The sequence below is a fragment of the Myotis daubentonii genome, chromosome 6 (assembly GCF_963259705.1).
Source record: "Myotis daubentonii chromosome 6, mMyoDau2.1, whole genome shotgun sequence".
Classification (NCBI taxonomy): Eukaryota; Metazoa; Chordata; class Mammalia; order Chiroptera; family Vespertilionidae; genus Myotis; species Myotis daubentonii.
The window spans coordinates 38802493-38826428 of NC_081845.1; the positions used below are offsets into that span (position 1 = coordinate 38802493).

A 23936-nucleotide genomic window follows, 5' to 3' on the forward strand; every position below is an offset into this window, starting at 1 on the left:
AGGAGAAAGTTAAACATTTTATATTTATTGAGTTAAAAGCAATAGTTCTATTGCAAACTCACCTTTACTGAGTTAAAATAAAATCAATATTAAAAATGTCTCCTTTTTGCCCTAACAGGTTTGGCTCAGTGGACAGAGCGTCGGCCTGTGGACTGAAAGGTCCCAGGTTCAATTCTGGTCAAGGGCATGTACCTGGGTTGCATGCACATCCCCAGTGGGGGGTGTGCAGGAGGCAGCTGGTTGATGTTTCTCTCTCATCGATGTTTCTAACTCTCTATCCCTCTCCCTTCCTCTCTGTAAAAAATCAATAAAATATATTTTAAAAAAATGTCTCCTTTTTTATAGAGGTCATGTGGTAGAAGACATAATAAAAGTTTTGTAAACGGAATCTCAGGTCAAGCCTCAATCTCCTTATATATAAACAGCAATGATTATATTAATTCCTTAGGATTAATTTTTTTCTCTGAGATCATGTAAATGTCTAACAATAAATTTGGCAATTATTTCCCATCCTTTCTCCCGCTTAATCTATTTAACCTCTTTTTGAACTCACTGTTTCAAGTCAATAAAAATACTTTTAGCCACAGTTAAGTTTCTCTATACTTGGTACCTCTCTATCGGCTTGGCTTGGGTTAATGTTCAAAACAGACTAATGTGGACAGATTAGTAACTTATAAGTTAAGTAGATTCAAAGAGCTTACTTATGTTGATGACTGTACTCACTTATTTGAACGAACTCACGTGCACCTACCTCCAAAAAATATTTGATTTCCACCGGACTGTGGATTTCTCTCTTTTTTTTTTTGCTTCTCTTTTTTCTTTTTAAGGGGAATTTAGACTTTTGTAACAGCCTCAACTAAGAGTCTTTCTGTAACAAGTTAGCAAAGCCAGACTGTACTGGAATGAATCAAAGAGTGACCTTGATGCAGGATAAATCGGGTTTTATTTAAGTAGATTCGTCAAGTGTCCATTCCTATTTCCATCAGGGCCCTCTCGCAGTAGCAGCAGAGGCAGGGGCGGGGAGTGGCGTTCTGCAACCAGAGCCAATGCGCATGAGCAGTGGGAGGAGCGCTGTCCTTCGGGTCCCGCTGGCCTCAGGTGGGCAGGAGACCACTCTGCTGCTTGGTGTGTCCGGACTGGGCCCTCGGGACACTCTCACAGGTCCCCATTCCTGGTATCTGTCCTCTACAGAGCTGGGGAACCTGCCTGTTGGTTAGAATTTGACATCCTTGCGCCTTATCCCATGGTGGTGTCATAATCCTCAATCTCTTCAGACAGCTCTGTGTCCACTGCAGGTCACATCCTGCCTGCCAAGTTTGGCCTCAGGGTAAAAAATAGATTCGCTGCTGTGAGAACACCTGAAGACCTGGGAGATTTAGTACAATTCCTAGCCGCCCCCCGCCCCCAATCACATATGGAAGCCCATATTCCAAAGTATTATTCCCTGTAGTTTATAGTCAGATCAGAATGCTTTCTTTGCTTTCAGTTGAAACGTAGGGATTTCCTCCTCTCGCACAAGATGTGTTTCTATTGTGCGGCTGCCACACAGCCAAAGCTCGGACGTGTGTGTACTCAAGGTTCACTCAGGTGGCTTCATATGGAGCCCAAAGTCTGGTCCTACCTTAACCTCAGCAGTGCTGGTTTTATTTTTGGGGTGCAGAAGTAAGGCCAAATAAATAGGCACAAAGTAGACTTACAGAAATGGCTTTAACTTACTAATCCACTACATCTGTGATAGCAATTTTAGATATAAGTGGTCCAGAGGACAAAGTGCATAATTAATGATGAGAAAATGATTTCTTCAAGTCTCATAATAAAGAGCTCTCCCTGTGGGAATCATCTGTCCAGTGTTCCATTCACGCGTAAGTGACGGTTACAGCGCGCTTCTGTCGCCTTCATCCCAGTACTGTTCAGTCTGCATTTCTGTGAGTCGGGAAATTGTGCGCTGAAATGCAAAGATTTCCTCTTCTCCGGTAAACATGGAGAGACCTGCTGAGTCCTGGTGACGAAAAAAACAAAACAATAACCCACCCAATTAAAACCACTTCAGTGAGAACTTAGAGAAGTACAGGTTTAAAAAAAAACACCTTCCAGGTTTATGTGTTTGGATTATAAAATGTTCTATAAATTTTTTCATGGCCAATCTCTTAAATTAGACTAGAGAAACAACTAATTTAAATCAATAATCAATAAATAGAACAAATTACCAGGGAAAAAAACAGAATAATTAAAGCTAAAAGGACACCCCAAAATACAAATATGAAAATTTTTGCTCAAAGTTCCCTGCAAATTCTAAAGGAAAGACATTCCAGATAGAGAAGGAGTTCTTCCGCCAAAACTGCACCCCAGAAGTAAGTAACAGCAAAAAGACAGTAGTTCTGGCAAAAGTAGTTCTAGAAAAAGGCTGGTGCTCTCCTCCAAAGCTTGACAGACAGGGCTGGCCTCAGGAGGGGAGGCCCCGAGGACGAACCTTGGGGCTCCTCCACGCTGGATGGCGGAGAGGTTCCGTGGGGCCTGGAGGCTGAGCTGGGGCTTACTTGGGGAGGGCCTGAGCTGCTTCTGGGCTTGAGTTGCTGGGAAGCTTGGTCCTCCCATCTAGGGTGAGGTGGGGAGCGTCTGTGAGGCCAGGAAACAGCCTACGATGGTGATACCAACAAGGACTCGCCACTGAGTGGGTGCTGAGTTTTTGTCTCTTACTTTGGGGGATTCTCTTTCAGAGGAAAGTTCTGGCCTGCTAAGTCCATGCTGCCCATGGACCCTGTAAAACTGCAGGACCATGCGGTCACCTGTCCGAATTACTCCCTATATTGTTAGGCCCAAGTGCTGCGCTTACTTTGCCGTATATCTGAACCCTGATCCTCTGGGGGAGGCCGGGTGGAATTCAAAAGCCAGCGATTGGAAGGACTGTAGAAACAGAAATGATGTTGCTCCTCCAGTGTGTTCTTTCAAACTGCCACACATCGTTTAGACGTAAGTATTGCTCGTGGAGAAACCATCATTTCAAAAGGTCACAGCACACGGCTTTATAAGCAGCTATTTATTTCTACGAGTAGGTGTAAGTAATCATATTTTCCAAGTTTGCTTTTTAAAGAATTACTGGCTTCATTTTCCCAAACTCCTGAGCGTACATAATCCCTGCTCGGGTCTTTACTCTGGGCGTGGAAGAATGGGGCTCCCCTCTTTTGGGAGGTGAGTGTTTATAGCTGGTTTTAAAATTCTGGCAATTCCTTTTTTATTAAACTTATTGGGTAACACTGGTTAATGACAGTATATGTATTTCACATGTACAACTTCATAATACACTCTACTGTGCGCTCACCACCCGAAGTCTAGTCTTCAGTCACCATATGTGTGACTCCCTTTACCCGCTTCATCTTTCCCCCACCCCCACCCCCCTTCTCCTCTGGTAACCACCATACTGCTGTCTGTATCTGTGAGTTTGTTTTGTTTGCTCATTTGTTGCTTTTTGTTTTCTTTTTTTTTAAATAAATTTTATTGAGTTTTTTTCACAGAGAGGAAGGGAGAGGGCTAGAGAGTTAGAAACATCGATGAGAGAGAAACATCGATCAGCTGCCTCCTGTACACTCCCTACTGAGGATGTGCCCGCAACCAAGGTACATGCCCTTGACAGGAATCGAACCTGGGACCCTTGAGTCCTCAGGCTGACGCTCTATCCACTGAGCCAAACCGGTTAGGGCTGTTGCTTTTTGTTTTCTATCCTATATCTGAGTGAAATCATACAACTCTTGTCCGTTTCCATCTGACTTATTTCGCTTAATATAACACTCTCAAGATCCATCCATGTTGTCACAAATGGCAATGTTTCATCTTTTTATGGCTGAGTAGTATTCCATTGTACATATGTACCATATTTTCTTTATCCAATCATCCATCAAAGGACACTTAGGTTGTTTTCATGTCTTGGATAATTGTGAATGAGGCTGCAATGAATGTAAGGGTACATATATCTTTTTTTTTTTTAACCAACAGGAATTTATTTCCTCACAGTTGTAGAGGCTAGAAGTCCAAGATTAAGGTGCCAGTAGAAGGGTACATACAGCTTTATAAATAAGTGTTTTCAAATTTGGGAGGTAGATACCCAGAGGAGACATTACTGAGTCTTATGACAGCTCTATTCTTATTTTTTTAGGAAACTCTATAGTGTATTCCATAATGGCTGCACCAATTTACATTCTCCACACCCACTCCAACACTTATTTCTTTGATAACAGCCATTCCAATAGGTGTGATTTGCGTTTCTACTGTAAGTAGTGAGGTTGAACATCTTTTCGTCTATCTGTTGGCCATTTGTGTGTCTTCCTTGGAAAACTATTCAGGTCCTCTGCCCATCTTTTAATCAAATTGTTTTTTTTAAGTTGTGTAAGATCTTTATACATTTTGGATATTATAGCCTTATTGGAGGTATCATTTACAACTATCTTCTCCTGAGGGTTGGCTGCCTTTTTTGTGTCCTTGATGGCTTCTTTTGCTGTGCAGACGCTTTTTAGTTTGATGTAGTCCATTCATTTTTTCTTTTACTTGACTTGCCTTTGGGGTCAAGTTCACAAAAAACCCCTCTCAGACCAAGGTCTCTAAGTTTAGTGCCTATGTTTTCTCCTATGTATTTTTATTATTTTAGGTCTTATATTCAATTCTTCAATTCATTTTGAGTTACTTTGTGGACTGTGTAAGCATCGACTAATACTTCAATTGTCTACAGTTGAGAAATATAACCTGACACACTTATTTATGTTTATACAGAAGGAAATGCAGTGACTTCTGGGTGGCCTTGGGTGAATCACCAAACCCCAAGCACCAGGAGAAGTAAGCTGGCATTGGCTGGTTCCCCAAGGGTGTCCCCGGAGCCTGGCACCCACAGGCACTCCCCACATGTTTAGGGATGGGGGTTCGGAGAAGAATCATGGGTTTCTTTGCAAGCCAAGGGCCTTGCTAAGCACTCCACGGTCCTGGAATAGCTGGCCCACATGCTTGGATACTATATTACGCACTCTACAAACCAGCAGGCATGAACAGGAATGTCCAGAAAAGGCAGCAGGTGGCCAGGCATCCAGCTCTGGGCTGTCATTAGTCAGAGGTAGGACCACATGCCCATTAGCCAACCAATCTGTACTTTGTTTTTGTCATTAGCAAATACAATCACTAAGATTTCTTCCACGCTCAGGCTGTAATTCTCTACATTTAGTGATACTGGGAGGAACTCTGCTATGCCAGCTCAAGAAGCAGCGAATCAACAGTTAAATATATACTACATTCCTTCTGCAAAACGTAGCCATGTAGCAAACCAAAAACAATCAAGTGTTTTATAATAAAATGAGATTATGTTACTATCAGCTACCTGGCTCAGCCCCAAGTCATCCATCATTATTCTGTTTTGCTCCAGCTCACTGTCATGGGGCTGATGCAGAAATAAGCTTGACAAAGGAGCCGATGCGGAGCAAATTAAGCGCACCTGAAAGAGAGGGAAACGCGTAGATGGTGTTACTCCTCACATGTCACGAGTTGAAGGCAAGAACAAATCAGAAAATAAAATTGTTTGTCATAACACAGAGCTTAGATTTTGCTTTTAAAATGTCCACACTTTTCCTAATAGTTTGTATCTGTCTGAAGTGTGATTTCTAAACTGCACAGTACTTGTCAAAATATTTCCACACAGCTTATACCAACCTGTGAAAAAGGGAGCAAAGGTTTTGTTGGGTAACTTCAGGCCTGGAGAGGCCTCAGCTTGTGATGCCGGGCCAGACCTTCCGGCCCAAGGGTCTTCCCATTGCACATGAGGTGACGTGTATACCTGGCTGTGGAGCTGTCTCTGTGCATCGGAGACACGCCCCAGACGCACTGTACAGAGGTCACCGCTGTGCTGGGTGGGTGACTGCTGAGCTCAGCGCAATGCTCCCCCAATTACACCCCGAGTTTCCAGAACCTACATTTACATCGACATCCTGCCAAGACATTCTTCCAAAAGACTAAGTTTTACATGAATATTTCTTGATTGCATAAGTCTTTGAGCGAGTGGGCATAGGTGAGAATCATGTTGGAGTTTTTATATCTCTACAAATATTGCGTCCACAAGTTTAAATACAAAACATACTCTCCTTGGTGTTTAAAGTCCTGAATTTGTTCTCAGGATTCACAGCAATCCTTTGAAAATCATCTATATATATATATAAAGCAGGGACCAGAACGCTATAACAACTGGAAAGTCTGGTCGCCATGATGCCAACCTCCTGCAGCCCCTACCCGTGGCCAGCCCTGCCCCTGATGAGCCCCCACCACCCCAATCAGTCTGTGGCCCCCGCCCCCCAGCCAGCTCCACCCCCGATCAGCGCACACACACACACACACACACACACACACACACACAACAATTGGGGGTGGGGCTGGCCAGCCAACCTCCCATGGCCCCACCCCTGGCCACTGACCCCCGATGCCCCCCCCCCCATTCTGGGGCACGGCGGCTGGCCCACTGCCCACAGACCCTCCCCACGGCCAGCCCCGCCCCCAATCGGCCTCCCCAATTGAGGGCGGGGCCTACTGGCCACTCACCCTTGGCCCCTCCCCTCAGCCTACCCGGCCCTGATTGGCCGATTGGGGTGGGCCGCCCGCCAGCCAACCTCCCACCTTCTCCTCCTCCCCACAGTCCCAGCCCTGATCCCGCCCCCCCCCCCCCCACCATTGGGGCCAGGCTGGCTGGACCTCACCCGTGCACTGGGCCTCATTATTTAAATAAATATGGCAGTACTTTAAAATAATGTATTCACATGTGGGGCTAGTTTTCCCATATCCAAATGGCTTTCCACCTCTTTTTATAAATTATTTTAATCACAAATGACACCTTTTTTCATTATTTAGATGGGAACACCCTTATTTCACAAATTCCCATGAATACATTCTAGAATAATGTCTGTTTAATGCTCCCAATTTCTGAAGTAAGATCATTTTGATGATTTTAAATGTGTGATTTAGTTGATGTAAATGTTAGGAGAGTCCATCATATTGCCAGATAAATCCTTTTTCTCTAATTAAGAGATGAAACAGTGGGGGAGAGGGAGAGTCAGGGGGTGGGGACCATAAGCTTTCTTCTTTCTTTTTCTTTTTTTGAAATATCAATGTGAGAGAGGCACATTGATCGGTTGCATCCTGCACTCACCCTGACCAGGGCCAGGAATCGAGCCTGCAACCGAGGTATGTGACCTTGACCGAAATCGAACCCCAGACCTTTCAGTCCGAGGGCTGATGCTCTATCCACTGAGCTAAACTGGCCAGGGCTAAGCTTTCTTTAAGGTATTCCCTAGCTGCAGTATATGTTTTTTAAAGAGTTTATCAATTCTACACTCTAAGAACCACCTCCTAGTCCCCCTCCATCACCCCGTATTGGAGCACTGGCCCTGTAAGAGCTGAGGGCTGCCTCCAGGCTCACTCCCTTCACTCCGGCCCCTGCGATCCTTTCAGAGCACTCTCTGATGAGTGACCAGGAGACCACTGACGATGGTTGGAACTTGATCCCCTAGCTCTGGAGTCCTCAGCTTCAGGCCTCTCCTGGCTCCCCCATCACATGCACGCTGGCCCCCGGGGAGTGGGCAGCCGTGTGTGAGGTGGGCTCCGCAGCCCTGCCCCAGAGCCAGGCGGGCTGCCCTTCATGCTCAGGCGCATCGCAGGGCTTTTGCTGCAAACTCCCCCCAGAGGCCCTTTTCACCTGCCCTGGAGCTCAGCCATCTCTTCTCGGCATTTTAAGCAGCACTGGAGGAGTTCATGAACACGCTGGTTCCAGGCGCCATCCTTTGCCAGATGGGGTGGGCTCTGGAATCCAGATCTTAGGTAGCCCAGGTGATTCTGAGGCAGGTGGTCCTCTGCCGGACCTCCCTGCGTCCACCCCCGCCCCCATGAAGATCAGTCTACTCTCCCCCTAGACTCTCATGGCACCATGTTTCCAAGAGACCATCCCACAGCGGTGACTCACACTTAGTTCTGTGGGCATTTAATTACTGCTTCTCTGACACTGAGATGTGAGCTCCGCGAAGGCAGGCACCACACCTGGCTTTGCTTGTCACTGGACTTACAGCGCTCAGCGCTGGGCTCGGCATGATGGAGGTTGGTGGAAGAATGAGTAAGTGAAACGTTAAAGTCTCCCAGAAGATGCTGGCCTTTCCTCCTCCCACTAAAGTCCTTTCAATGTTAACATCACTGCTCTATTTCTGCATAAGAAATAGGGAGCAAAATTGTACCTAACAGTAAAATAGTATTTAATTAACTCTAATTTGAAATTGTACTAATACTTTTACTGAAAATATACAGTGGCAGGTGTAGACTATTAATAGTGGCTCACTAAAAGCTTACACAGCCCCCTAATGTTCTAAGTGCTTTATATGCTCACTTAACGCTGACGACAGCCATGTGAGATGAGTACCATTGTTCCTGAGTTTTTCCACTGAAGGCAACTGCATCTCAAGAGGTTAAGCTGGCCTCAAGGTAGACAGCCTGACCCCAGGGCCCACTCCTTAACCAGGAGGCTGCACCACCTCTGATGAACGGACAATGGCGCAGCAATTCACGCTAAGACACAAGGCTGGAAAACAACAACAATAAGATGGTGCAATACTATTACTAGGTTTCTGGGTCATAGGGAGACAGAGAGCCAATACTGAGGAGGTTCATTCATTTGTTCATTCAAATATTTTTTGCACACTCAGTCTAGGCAAGGAACTGTGTTGAACACTGTCATAGATAGAGCACAGGATGTGTCTAGTTGAATGAGGGAATGATTAAGATAGCAGAGGGTCTTATGATGGGTGTTTCATTATACTACCACTACTCCTAGTACTATTACTACTAATATTTACATGGCACTCAGCTTGTGCCAAACATTTTTTTTACATGCTTTACACGGATTAGCTTATTTTGTCCTCACAATTCTCTGGAGTAAAACATATTATTATCCCAATTTACAGATGAGGAAACTGAGGCACACTGAAGTAAACTAGGTGGTAGACCAGGATTCCAGCCTAGGCGAAGTAGCTCCACAGTCTAAAAGGTTCAGTTTTGAGAAAACGCACATTTCATCCTTACCTTGAAATCATAGAGGGTATCAATGAGAGTTATGAATCTTCGAGCTTGACTCCTTTTTGACAGTGTAAATTGGGGAATGTTTCGCAAAATTACTGTATCAAAATTCTTTGATAGTTCCAAATAGTCACTGGCTCCAAGCGGCTGTAATTAAAATGAAATAAAGGACAGAAAATGAAAAGAAGCCAATTCCGGTTGCTCTTGGATTAATGTCATTGGAAAACACCTTTTTCTTGTCATGATGTGACCCGGGCGGTAGCTTGGGGGTAACTTGACCAAACAGGGCAGTGTGTTCAGAATAGGCTCAGGACGGTATTCCACACTGTCATCATGACGTAAAGGGGGCAGAAAAGAAGACGAGAGTATGGAAGGGAGTGAAAGAATACCTCTAGCCCAGCCGTGGGCAAACTACGGCCCGTTTGAAATGAATAAAACTAAAAAAAAAAAAAAAAAAAAAGACCGTATCCTTTTATGTAATGATGTTTACTTTGAATTTATATTAGTTCACACAAACACTCCATCCATGCTTTTGTTCCGGCCCTCCGGTGGAGTTTAAGAACCCATTGTGGCCCTCGAGTCAAAAAGTTTGCCCACCCCTGCTCTAGCCCCTTGGTTGGTAACTAGCAGGTCCCTATCCTAAACCTAGTCTTCACTCTTTATATTTATATGACACTAGAGGCCCAGTGCATGAGTGGGTCCCTCAGCCTGGCCAGCAATCGGGGCTAATTGGGCTGTCTCGCCCAGTCCTGATAGGGGCCAATCGGGGCCAGCTGGCTCAGGGGGGAGGGGGGGCGGAGAGGGAGGGCAGAAGGACCGCAGGAGGTTGGCTGTGGGAGCGCACTGACCACCACGGGGCAGATGGTGGTCAGTGCACATCATAGCAACCAGTCAACTGGTCGTAACGGTTGCTTAGGCTTTTATATGTATAGATAGATAATTTTAAACAAATGCTTCCTAGGACTCAACCACAAACAGCACTGCTGTCAAATGGAGCTATGTTACAATGACATGCTGACTATCATGTCACCACATGAAAACTCATCAGAAAACATTTTTCACATAAGTTGAAGTACAATTATTCAGGTGAAAAGTAGGAAACATTGCTACCCTCTATAGGAGGTAGCAGGGGAGTTTAATGACCAAAAGTACACTGAGACCTTAGCATAATTTGGCATGGCAGGCCACCACTTGATTTGGGGGGTTATAGACCTCAAGATACACAAAATTATTCACAGAGATGCCACCTATAGATATAAAGTGCTTATTCCCGAAACATGGCTTTAACTCACAAAAACTATGAGACCGTCTGCAAACATGTTATTTGGAGTTAGGAATCTTCCCAGGAAACGTTACCTCTCCTCATTTTAAGTTGTGTGTGGACGACGGTACCCGAGAGCAGAAACCATGAGCAGGGTTCAGGGGAGTGTTTCTGGCCCCACTAGAGGGTGGAGGGGACCAGAGGTCGAGTGGGCCGGGATCTCCGCTGAGGTCCCGAAGCTCCTAGGTCACCCTGGCCCACTCCCGGTGCTGGGACGCAGGCACGAAGCCTCCTCAATTTCTGGCAGGATCCGTCAATATCTCCTTGTCCAGAAATGTCCCCTCACTGGGGGAGTCATTTGCATTGAAACTTCCTTCAGGAATGCAGACGGGGCTGTGTTCCTGTGAGGAGGGGAGTCATGCCCACCGTAGAGCCGGTCATTTAAGCCCCGCACTGTCCTAACAACCCGCTCAGAAGGCTGGCTGCTCAGGAGGCCTGGGAGGTAGGAGAGAACGTTCTGGAGAAGTGGCTCTCTCAAGAGAGAGCAGTTCTGAGGAGGAGGCAGCAATTTGGAGACCTGGGGCAAAGGGGCAGAAAACCAGAGAGGAGCACAGAGCATGACCTGACTCCTCTGGGATCAGCTTAGAGACTTCCCCCCCTCCTCTCACCGACCAGGTAACAACAGGGAAGGAGGAGATAACCGTGCCTTTCCCATTTCCCTCCCTTGCTAGAGAGCGTTTACCTCCAAACCCAGTGCCTGACCTTCCCTCGGACTCCCCTGTCACCTCACCACACAGGTGTGTGTGTGTGTGTGTGTGTGTGTGTGTGTGTGTGTGTGTGTGTGTGGTTAGCCCTGACTCTCTTACAAGGAAACCTTGCTGTCAAACCTGGTCTGGACCAGGAGCGCGTGTTAACAGAGTAGCCAGGAACAAGGCCTCTAGACTGCCTGGGTTTGAACCCTCAGTTGGTGACTTATAAACTGTGTGCTTTTGGCAAGTTATGTATCTTTCTGTTCCTTAGTTATCCCATCAGTGATGTGGAAATTTGATTCCTATCTCCTAGGATTGTGAGGATTAAATGGAGTCATACATGTGAAGCATTTAGTACAGTGCCTGGGGCATACATTAGCAATCAAACAATTCCGGCTGCTTTTAATTTTAACTATGTTGAGCTTAAATGATTAGGCTCTGTACAAATCAGCTGAGGATGTAAAGAAGTGTCATTTGCAATAGTGAGTCTGCTTCACCACCCTAAACCCCAACTCAGCCTTTGTGTACCTCCCTGTCCGCAGTCACCACAAGGACCAGAGGGGACTGTGGAGGCCTCATATAAGGAAAACAGCTCCCAGACCGGGGCGGGGGGGGGGGGGGGGGGCAGATATAGTGAAGATATAGTGTCTTCTTGCAAAAAAGGATAACATACAATAAACTCTCATGCTCTGAGGGTGACACACACGACTTTTTTGAGATGAGTTAGAATTAGTGTCTCCTCTTTTGTAAATAAGAAAGTATATGTAAAAAAAATGTAAAACCTCATCATCATACGTAGTTATGTATAATTAAGCTCACTCTTTATGCATGGATGTGATTTCCATCAGTATAACTACAAGCCCAAGGAAAATCATCATCAGAAGTGCACTGAAGTGCCTAAGGCAACTGAAAATCAGAATTCTGCCCACTCAGCTATTTTTACAAATTATATACCTTTGTCAGTAGGTTCTGCATTTGTCATTATATTAACAAATATCCCTTTTCTTCATATCCCTGAAACAATTATGTGCTCATTCATGAAAGAAAACTAAGCTTATTAAAGGTATCTATCTCCTTTAAAAACAATAGTCCTTGGGGAGAATGGGGAGGTAGTGTTCAGTGGGTACCGAGCTTTAGTCTGGAATGATGAAAAAGTTCTACAGATGGATAGTGATGACTGCACAACAATGTGAATGTACTTAATCTACAGAAACGTACATTTAAAACTGACAAAAATGGTAAATTTTATGTTCTGTGTTATTTTACCACAATTTAAAAACAGTTATTAAAACAAGGAAAGGTTAATTGCCAAAGAAATTCCAATCCAGTCCACAGAGAGATAGCAATATATGAGAAAGAAGAATAAAATATACTAATCAAGGAAGTCTTTTCCCAAAAGAAAACAGCTCCACTCAGATGAAAATTTTAAATATTAAACAAAAGATTTTTTTTTTTAGTAAATATTTAAAGAGTGTATTTTCTTGTCCTGGCTTCGATGTTAAAGTGTCCAAGAAGTAACACTCAAAAAAACTTTCAGGCCCTGACCGGTTTGGCTCAGTGGATAGAGCGTCAGCCTGCAGACTGAAGAGTCCCAGGTTCGATTCTGGTCAAGGACATGTACCTTGGTTGCAGGCACATCCCCAGTAGAGGGTGTGCAGGAGGCAGCTGATCGATGTTTCTCTCTCATCGACGTTTCTAACTTTCTATCCCTCTCCCTTCCTCTCTTAAAAAATAAATAAAAAATATAAAAAAACTTTCAGGATTGAATTTGGTGACTGATGGGGATTTCTTATTAATCAGAAATGCTGTTTTCCATTAATTAACAAGGTTAAACAGTTGTGGGGGAAAACACACTAGAGGCTTTAGTCCATCACTTCTTCATGTGACTATGAGTAAGTCTCTCTGAATTTATGTGTCCCCAACTTGTAGGGGAAAGCCGGAGGCCCACATAATGAAGAGCCCCTAAGCCAATACATGCACATAGAAAGTGGTTAATATTTATTGAATTAGTGAGTCCATGTATGAATAAAACACAACATAGCCTGGGGAGCAGGCCTATTCCTTCTTTTAAACCCATTTGTCTCAAAAATATTTGAAACACTTACAAAAAAAAAAAAAATCACACTGTTTCTTATCTGTCCCAAATTCCCTACCCTCAGGACATTGTTGAATGTCAGAGTATATTTGCAGGAAGAAGTCTAGAAAGATATAGACCAAAATATTAACAGTGATGATCTTTGGGTAGTAGAATAAAAGATGAATTTTGTTGCTTTGTTATACTTTTTTGACCCTCCCCCTTGCCTCCAGTGAACTTGTGTTACTTTTAAACAGCAAATACAATAATGGTTGTTTTGAGAGGTCATTCTATAATGGGAATCTTACCATTTATGTCTCATCTGTGTGAAGTCATAATATCAGTTTTGACATGGACCTTTTGTTTTCCTGGTGTGTGTGTTTTGTTTTGTTTTTAAGTTTTTGCAAACATTGTTTCTTTTTTTCTTTTTAAATATATTTTATTGATTTTTTAGAGAGGAAGGGAGAGAGATAGAGAGCTAGAAACATCAATGAGAGAGAAACACCGACCAGCTGCCTCCTGCACACCTCCCACTGGGGATGTGCCCGCAACCAAGGTACACGCCCCTGACCTGAATCGAACCTGGGACCCTTCAGTCCGCAGGCCGACGCTCTACCCACTGAGCCAAACCGGTTATGGCGTGTGTGTGTTTTTTAAAATATGTTTTTATTGATTTCAGAGAAAGGAAGAGAGAGGAAGAGAGAATTACTGATCGGCTGCCTCTTGTACGCCCTGTATTGGGAATCCAGACCACAACCTGGGCATGTGCCCTGACAGGGAATCAAACTGTGACCTCCTGCTTCATGGATTGAGGCTCAACCACTGATCCATACCAGCCAGGCTGTCTTCCTGTTTTTTTATTCTACAGAATTAGAATTTTTTTTTTCCCCAGGGACATTTAAAAAGAAAATAATGTAAGCTGAAGACACATTTTCTCCTTTAAAGTTTGACAAAAGAATAAAGGATTTGATATTTGGGATGAAATCTGACTTTAGTTATTTGGTAACAGTCAACTAATGATTCTTTACACTAGAGCAATTAATGGAACAAAAAATATAAAATTTCCAAGAGGCTAATAAACAAATGAAAAATATAAGCTCAATATTAACCAATGAAAGACAAACAAAAAACATATTTTTCATATAGCAATTTTGCAAAGAAAAATAAATTATACTACTCAATGCTGGCAAGCATGTAATGCTTGCATTAAGAGCCCTAAAAGAAGTCATAAACTTGACCCAATCACTTTACTTCTAGAAATCAATCTAAGGAAATGATGAAAAATTCAACAAAAGGCACCACTGCCATCATGGCTTAGTGGTTAGAGCACCAGCCCACACACCAAAGGGTTGCAGGTTTGATCTCCTCCCAGTCAGGGCTCTTGCAAGAGACAACCAATCAATGTGAGACACATTGATGTTTCTTTCTCTCTCTCTCTCTCTCTCTCTCTCTCTCTCTCTCTCTCTCTCTCTTCTCTCTCTCTCTCTCTCTCTCTCTCTCTCTCTCTCTCTCTCTCCCCCTCCCTTCCTCCCTCCTTCCCTTTCACTTTCTCTAAAAATCAATGAAAAAATAGCCTTGGGTGAGGACTACCAAAAAAAAAAGAGAAAGAAATTAAACCAAAGGCTATATACAGGGACTATTTATAATTATGTGAACCAAAACACAACTTTAAAATGGAATAATATGCTACCAACAAATAATGATATTTATGAAAAAAATGTTTATGGAAACATGCTTATGATAAAAAGCTAGAAAAAGAATGCAAAATTACAATTAAGGTATCTGTTTTGCTCAAATATGTATGTAGGAAAAAAACTAAGTAACTATATAAAACATGCTAACAACTATTATCTTTCAATGGTCTGAGTGACAGACTTGGAGGTATTTTTATGATCTTTATTTTTTATATTTTTCTATGCTTTCCAAAGGGGAGAGAAACAAAATATTTTATGACAAAGAAAGAGTGAAAACAGAATGATGCAGTGAACAATAATGAAGATCAGTAGATTCCAAATAAAGTATACTCTTTTGTTTTTGGCTATTTAGTCCCCTGCATTTTGCCTAATAATGAGAAGTGAAAGCATAAAATATTCAACATACATGCATGTATTAAAGAGCTTGAAGAGTCACAAATCTGTTTAAATTTGCAGTTGCCTCCCTCACTTACTCCAGTGTACAAGACCGAGTCCCAGGTGGGTCAGTACTCTGTCCCTACCATCTAGCACAGACCATGAAATGGAGTCTTGCATAAGACAAGCTTGGTGAATAAATGAATATACTATCACCAAGTCTTCTTCAAAATCAATTACAACTACTGAATGCTTAATAAATACAAGGCATTGTGCTAAATCCTACAAGAACTTCACAAAACAGAGAAGACACACTTCATTCCTTTGACCTCACTAATAGTCCACCAACTTACATGCACATGGTATCTACTGCAGTTGCAAACATTTATACTTTTGTTTTGCACTAGTTCCGTGGTCGGCAAACCGCAGCTCATGAGCCACATGTGGCTCTTTGGCCCCTTGAGTGTGGCTCTTCCACAAAATACTACGTGCGGGCGTGCACGTACAGTGCGATTGAAACTTCGTGGCCCATGCGCAGAAGTCTGGATTTTGTGGAAGAGCCAGTATTTTGTGGAAGTGCCACACTCAAGGGGCCAAAAAGCCGCACGTGGCTCACGAGCCGCGGTGTGCCGAGCCACAGTTTGCCAACCACTGCACTACTTGATCCTCCTGTGGAAGTAAACCATAGCATAGGACACTTTTTGAAAGCATAATTAGTATTGTAAATTCATGCCTTGTGTCCTATGAATAATTAAAGCATATGATTATTTTTGAGTACTAACTGGCACTTCAGTTAGTAGCATTCTTGAGTATGTTATTCTAGCTCAAAATTCAAGTAGCATTATTTAATGCGGACTCTTCTTATGACAGATAATGATGACATTCTCCATCTTTCTACCTGAGCAATTAAAAAGTTTAATAGTCTTTGATGTGGCTGGTTATCGGAATAATTTTCTAAGCAGGAACAATTAAAATCCACTTATTTGATGGTGTGTGTATTCTCAACTATTGTTTGAAACTCTTTGTTTTTGGAAAACGTAAAGAACTTTAAGTCTATAATGAGTTTTCAAAGAGCATTTGTCTTCCTTAATTACCGAAAGTATACAGCTGGGTTATATGCAGCACAGTTTCTCTAACAAACTTAGAGGAATAAAGAGCTTGCCTACTGTCTTCTTTCTCCTGTATGAGAAACGGCACAGCTGTCTGCTTTGGTCTGACCCTGGTGCCAGGAGTGAGGGTTTTCTCAATGCCACCTCAAGGTGAAATGCACGCACTTTACCACCAGGCTGCTTTCTGCCCTGCAATGGGCGTTGATCCACTTCAGCACACACAAATGAGCTGTCAGCTTGAATGTCTTTTTTTCGCTGCCTGGCTAACGCTTGTTCTGCAACCATTATTTCAGCTCAAGTAGGATGATGATTATTTCAAGCACTGTCTAGATTATACTGTCCTCAGGGTTACTCTTTATCTGTATAGACTCCTCTTTATAAATTCCTTGTAGTGATACCCTGATAGCTCCTCATTAAGCAAGTATGTGTGGCATCTTGCTTTGTTTGCACAGAAATGACAATACCTCCTATCTTAAAGAGAAGTACCTTTCAATAGAAAAACATATGCTTGAATGGAATTAGAATGAATATGTCCCTTTCAAAACAAATTAAAAATATATCAATTGATGTTAAAACAATTTATATGCACCAAGTGAATAAAGATAATAATTAGAAAAAACAGATCATGAAATGTGTATGTTCGTAAATAATTTCCCAAGATTGGTCATATGGCACTTTAATATGAGCAATCTCATTAAATGGAGTCTATAGCACCCAGCTGGGAAATACCTTGCCATTCCAGAAAATTCTACCAACTCTTGCACATTCGATTTCAGAAGGTGTTCCTTGGTGTGCTGAGGAAGGTTTTACTGGTTGACTTATATACTCTCATTGGCAGGAGGCTAGTTCTACCCAAATCTACCAGATCTTTGCTAAACTCTCTATCCCCTCTGTGGCTGCATAATAATGGTTAATATACTACTCTTAGTGGGGGTGGGGGAGAGTCATCTTTTTATTTTAACAGTGAGTTTGTAGAAACACACCTCAACAACAACAAAATCAACATGGCAAACCAGAGGCAACTGCACCCTTTCCCTACCCCCATCTGACCAGCTCTGTACATGTAATAGATCTCCAAATTCTGGAAATATCTAATTATGGAGATTCTGGAACTGGCAACCATCACAAAACATAAGCCACATCCAACCAGATCTATTGAGTGCTTACTATGTGAAAAGCCCTGCGTTGGGTTTATTCTGGGAGACACTTTCAGTTCATTTGGGGAGTGGAAAACCCCAACAACTGGCATAAAAACATTTGATGTGTAGCCTGTAGCATAGAAATCCAAAATGAAAAATGTGGAGACAGGTTAAAAACACAGCATTAAAAGAATATAAAGAATTAGGGAATCATTATCATTAGTATCATCATTATACATAAGCATCATTGAATGTAAGCATCAACACAACTCCAAAGCACTGATAAAAACTGCAAAATGGTGATGGAAGGAGACTTGGGATAGTGCACACACAATACAGTGTACAGATGGTGTGTGTAGAATTGTGCACCTGAAACCTGCATGATTTTATTAACCAGAGTCACCCCAATAAATTCAATTTTTAAAACTTCAAAAGAGTCTTATTGAGATGGTAAAAATTAGTGGAATGGGTTATACTAACCACCTGGGATTGAGTAAACCAGATTGTAATTTGTTTAGCAATTAGCTGGCATCTGACAAAGAATGCAGTGTTCAATTGTTTAATAGATATCTAAGATGTGAGGGGAGTGAAGAACTTCTCTTTCTGGAAATGGGATAACCTAGGTTCAACCATACCAATGGAATCAACAGTGAATAAGTTAGTGTAGCTCAGAGCCCACTACTCAGAAAGACTCCAAATACTTCTGGAATAGAAAGCCCTGCCTAAGTAGTTTATTTAGCCTAAATTTTCAACTTAACTATAATACGATAGTCAGAAACTAGCTTAAAGTCTATGAAAAAGAGGACTGCTTCTTTGATTTGTAAGGCTGAGAAATATGGGCCCTCATAGTCTTCCACTCAGACATTGGCTAATCACGTTCTGGAATTTATTCTCACCACGAGATTATTCAAACTGGCTACACCCACTTAGTTCTCATAGTGTCTACAGTTTCTGAATTAAGGTAAGTAGAGGCTTATGCTTTGGATTTTAATTAATCCTCATCCAAGGATTTTTTCCCCATTGATTTTTAGAGAGAGCGTAGAAGGGAGGGAAAAGGGAGGAAGGGAAGGAGAGAGGGAGGGAGGAGGAGAAGGAGGAGGAAGAGAGAGAGAGAGAGAGAGAGAGAGAGAGAGAGAGAGAGAGAGAGAGAGAGAGAGAGATGTGAGAGACACAGCTATCCTGCAACCCAAATACATGCCCTTGCCGGGAATCCTTTGTTGTTTGGGCGGGTGCTCTAACCATTGAGTAAACCAGCTAGGGCTAAGCTCTAAATTTTATAAGAAGCCATGGGGACATTTTGGATTGCTAGGTTTTCTCAGGGCTCCCTTGCTAAAAAATTTTTTAGTGTCAAACCAATCTAAGCAAGCCAAGTTCTAGAGAATGGGAACAACACAAATGAGCTGAGCAGTGCATGATACTGAGCATTTAGCCCACCAATTTTCAACCTTTTTCATCTCACGGTACACATAAACAACTAAAATTCTGTGGCACACCAAAAAATATATTTTTTGCAGATCTGACCAAGAAATAGGTATAATTTTGATCAATTCACACCGGACAGCTATTGCTGTGTTGGCTATTGTTGTTTTTTAAATTTGACAATATAAGCGAAAAGAGGTCAGTACCCCTGATTAAACAGTCAGGTATTGCATGTTTTAAAAATTCTTGCAGCCATAGCCGGTTTGGCTCAGTGGATAGAGCGTCGGCCTGCGGACTGAAGGGTCTCGGGTTCGATTCCGGTCAAGGGCATGTACCTTGGTTGTGGGCACATCCTCAGTGGGAGGTGTGCAGGAGGCAGCTGATTGATGTTTCTCTCTCATCGATGTTTCTGACTCTCTATCTCTCTCACTTCCTCTCTGTAAAAAAATCAAAAAAAAAAAAATTCTTGCAGCACACCAGTGTGCCTCTTGCAGCAACTGATTGAAAATCGCTGGTTTAGCCTAATAAGGGAACTCATATTCTTCATACCCATGAACACAGATTGTATGACACATTTCAAAAACATGCCATATACTGGTATTAACCATGTTTAACTAAACGTTTAAAATAATAAAGAATATGCCCTAACCGGTTTGGTTCAGTGGATAGAGCATCGGCCTGCGGACTCAAGGGTCCCAGGTTCGATTCCGGTCAAGGGCATGTTCCTTGGTTGCGGGCATATACCCAGTAGGGGGTGTGCAGGAGGCAGCTGATCAATGTTTCTCTCTCATCAATGTTTCTAACTCTCTTTCCCTCGCCCTTCCTCTCTGTAAAAAATCAATAAAATATATTAAAATAAAATAAAATAATAAAGAATATGCTCTAGCCGGTTTGGCTTAATGGGTAGAACATTGGCCTGTGGACTGAAGGGTCCCGGGCTCAATTCCAGTCAAGGGCACATGCCCAGGTTGCAGGCTCGATCCCCAGTAGGGGGACGTGCAGGAGGCAGCCAATCAATGATTCTCATCATTGATGTTTCTATCTCTCCCTCTCCCTTCCTCTCTTAAGTCAATTAAAATATATTTTATTAAAGAAATAAAGAATAAGAAAATTTTATTTTAGCTGCAGAACAACTAGTTCTTTGACAAGACTAATTTAGATATTAGCAATCCAGCTTACACTGAAGAAAAAAAAATATTGGTAGGGGAAAAAATAGTCCACCTATTGCTAGAATTATTTCACAAACTCATGTACTAACACAATGCTATAACAGCCCCCTTCTTATTTCCACTGTAAAGGGGATTTTCTTAGCTATTTCAAAACAAATGGACATTTAAACATTATGATTAGTGCCTCTGCATTATGATCTCTGTACAGACTACAGAAGGAAATAATGTGGCCACGCATTTGATATTTTTTGAATATGATTTCAACAAGAATGTATGTGGTAATTATGAAGTAATTAGTAACAACATGATTCTACCAAAAATCACTGAAACCAGGAACTAGCACTTGATCATTAACATAATCAAGCCATGCTGAGCATCCACTCGGTAGAGGGCAGTATTTGCTACACCTCCGTGGGAGGAAAGACATGAATGTGTCTGGCTTTGAGATCTCTCCGGAGGAAATTTTAAAGATTACCCACATGGTGCCAGATGAAGTCCTATACCAGTGATGGCGAACCTATGACAGAGGTGACAAGCAAACTCATTTTTTTTGGTTGATTTTTCTTTGTTAAATGGCATTTAAGTATATAAAATAAATATCAAAAATATAAGTCTTTGTTTTACTATGGTTGCAAATATCAAAAAATTTCTATATGTGACACGGCACCAGAGTTAAGTTAGGGTTTTTCAAAATGCTGACACGCAGAGCTCAAAAGGTTTGCCATCACTGTCCTATACCCTTGGCTACTGGTCTTACATGTGCATTTGAAATGAAAGGTCAATCGATTTCCTTTTCCTTGGGAAATCAGAGCTAAGAGGCATGAAAAGTGACATTTGGGACACTACAAAGAGAGGAAAGACTTTAGAATAGCAAAGAACTTATTTTAAATTTCAGAATGAGGCCCTCTGAACATGTAAAAGTCTTACAAATGCAGAGATTTTGTTATTTTTGTTTTGCTTTTCCTTGTCAGAATTCTTCGGGGACAAATGGAATTCTTTTAGATATTTGAAAAAGCTAATCATGAGATGGAAAAGAAGTGGATACAGAGAGTTATTCTTCTTTCTTCTCTTCTGCTTTCCAAATCATGAAAATACTGTGTGAAAATGCTAATTCATAATTCTAAAGATATTAAAAAGTGAATCAGAGCAGGGCTGAATGCCTCTCTCCGCTGCTGGATAAACAAAGGGCCAAATCCTTCAAACTGAATAAAACCAATAGAATTCTTCACTCCATCTTCCTGCCAAAAAGATGACCAAGAATTATATGCTGCCCAACTTTTTATTAAAAGATTCACCATCCGTGAAGGGATTGAATATGAGTTTGTCCAATTTCTAAAATCTTTAAACTATTTCTCTGGATCAAACCAATGAGAAAAGCTTACTTTGTATACACTTTTTTGACCTCTCTAGTACGTGTTTCATTGGACTGTACTTTGTCATTATACCCCCAGCTTGGATATAGAATCTGTTCAGTACAAAACATATGGGCAGCAGGAATGGTGCTGACAAAACTGCCTGCCGGGAAGTCCCTTTATGAAAGGCCCAAGGGAATCTTTCATTGTTTCTACTGTACCTTTGATTCAACTACACTAGGACCTTGGCTCTGTTTCCTCCCACTGAGCTTTTCCAACCCCACCCTCATCTCTTCCTTTTTTATGTCAGTTCCCGAGATTTTGTTGATGCCTTTAGACTCCAAACTAACACATCTCTATAAATGACTGCCAGATCTATACCTGCAGTCCTAAATTTCTAACCCTCATTCCTAGATAGCTGGAAGCTCCCTTCTCCAACCTCACGTATTTATCTTAAGGGTCCTGCCATTCCTCTGGTCATCCAAACTGAAAAGAGCCGTAGTGTCCTGTCCTTGGCCCTGAAACCTGTCTACATCCAATCCTATAGATTTCTCTCACATTCATTTTGATCTTTCTAACCTATCATTTTAAAGGGCAATTAGGAGCTGAAATCCAGCCTATGCCCTGTTTGCCAGGCAGTGCTCTCTGGTGAAGGGCAGCATCCATCTAGACCAGTGGTTCTCAACCTGTGGGTCGCGACCCCTTTGGCGGTTGAACGACCCTTTCACAGGGGTCGCCTAAGACCGTCCTGCATATCAGATATTTACATTATGATTCATAACAGTAGCAACATTACAGTTATGACGTAGCAACGAAAATAATTTTATGGTTGGGGGTCACAACATGAAGAACTGTATTTAAAGGGCCAGAAGGTTGAGAACCACTGATCTAGACCAAGCATGTCAAACTCAAAGGCTAACAGGGGCCAAATAAACAAGGTTTAAGTTTATGTGGGCCCCCAAAAAACAAAAGCTTCAATTTTCATAGGAACATATGTTTATTTTGATAGATACATGCTGAATACAAAGGGCCGAAATAAATGAGTAATTGTTAACATAAAGTAATAGAACACTTTAATAAAAATATTTTGTCTTGAACCTTAACTTGCCAGGCACTGAGTAATTAATAAGTGTTACGCAATTAAACCTATTTTTCTTGTTCTCCAAAAGCGAAATATTTCCTGTTGTGCACACCATACAAGTCAGTCCAAGACTAATGACGTGGCAGTCGGCTGCTAAAATATTCGCTGCTAGTATTAGTGGAGAGAAATGGTGTGCCTGTGCGTAAGGAGCATAAGGGAAATGTATGCAACACGATTACAGTAATCAGTCATTAGTAAACATTGTAGTTGGTTATTAAAATTATGTATAACAGTATATTATAAAAATTAAGTTATGAAATTTTTATTAAAAAGTTTCTTACATACTGTTATATTGGCTGGGCCACAAAAATATTCGTTGTGGGCCGCATGTGGCCCACGGGTGGCGAGTTTGACATGCTTGACCTAGACGAAGGGGCACACTTTAATTTGCTCACTGAGCTCCAGGCCCATCTTGAGGAGCGGTTTCAACTAATGCACACAAAGGCTCTACATTTGGTAGCCACAGTGCCAATCTTCACATCTTGACCAGACTATCCAATACAGGTCTGTTTAAAAAATACTACTTTGTTTTATGCTGATAGAAGGTCTAATCCAAACTCACCTGATATACAAACTCCTTACACTGACCTCAACCCATCTATCCTACCTGAGTGCACACCATTCTCCGGCATTTAACCTAAATTCCAGCAGGACTTAGATTCTCTGCAAAGAGAAATCTGGATTTTTCAGGGGTTTTTCTCCTCTCAGCACTTTAAAGATGTCGTTGCACTGTTTTCAGATTTCCATTGCTTCTGACGAGAAGTTAGCCTCATTAATCATATTATTGTTACCCTGACTGCTTTGAAATTTTCTTTGTGCTTGGTTTTGAGCATTTTGACTATGATGTGCTAGGAGTGATTTTCTTTCTAATAGGAGTTTGTTGAGCTTCTAAAATCTGTAAATTTAGCTGGGCCAGCGTGGCTCAGTGGTTGAGCATCAACCTATGAACCAGGAGTTCACAGTTCGATTCCTGGTCAGGGCAGATGCCTGTGTTGTGGCTTGATCTCCAGTAGGGAGTGATCCCCACTAGGGAGCGTGCAGAAAGCAGCCAATCAATGATTCTCTCTCATCATTGATGTTTCTCTCTTCCTCTCTGAAATCAATAAAAAAATTAAAAATAAAATCTGTAATTTTACATATTTCATTAAATATGAAAAGATTTCAGTCATTATTTCTTCAAAAAAATCTTTCTACCCATTCTCTTTCTCCTTTCCTTCCAGAACACCAATGATGTAGCTGGACTTTTGATATAGTTTCTTATGCCATGGGATTTTTAAAAATCAATCTTTCTTTCTCTCTCAAATTGAATATTTCTATTGATCCATCTTCCAGTTCACTGACTCTCCTGTCATCTGCAATCTGGTATCAAATACAGT

At 42.0% G+C, this 23936-nt stretch overlaps 1 protein-coding gene across 1 annotated transcript in view; it reads right to left on the minus strand.

Annotated features, from left to right (window-relative positions):
• Positions 1-924: 924 nt before the first annotated feature.
• AFG1L (AFG1 like ATPase) overlaps positions 925-23936 on the minus strand; it is a 160837-nt gene continuing 137825 nt past the window's right edge. Inside the window, exons 11-13 of the mRNA XM_059700781.1 lie at positions 9085-9225; positions 5357-5470; positions 925-1999 (exon numbers count right to left, since the gene is read on the minus strand). Of these exons, the coding sequence (XP_059556764.1) occupies positions 1874-1999; positions 5357-5470; positions 9085-9225 (381 nt within the window). The 3' untranslated portion in view covers positions 925-1873. The remainder of the gene's footprint in view (positions 2000-5356; positions 5471-9084; positions 9226-23936) is intronic.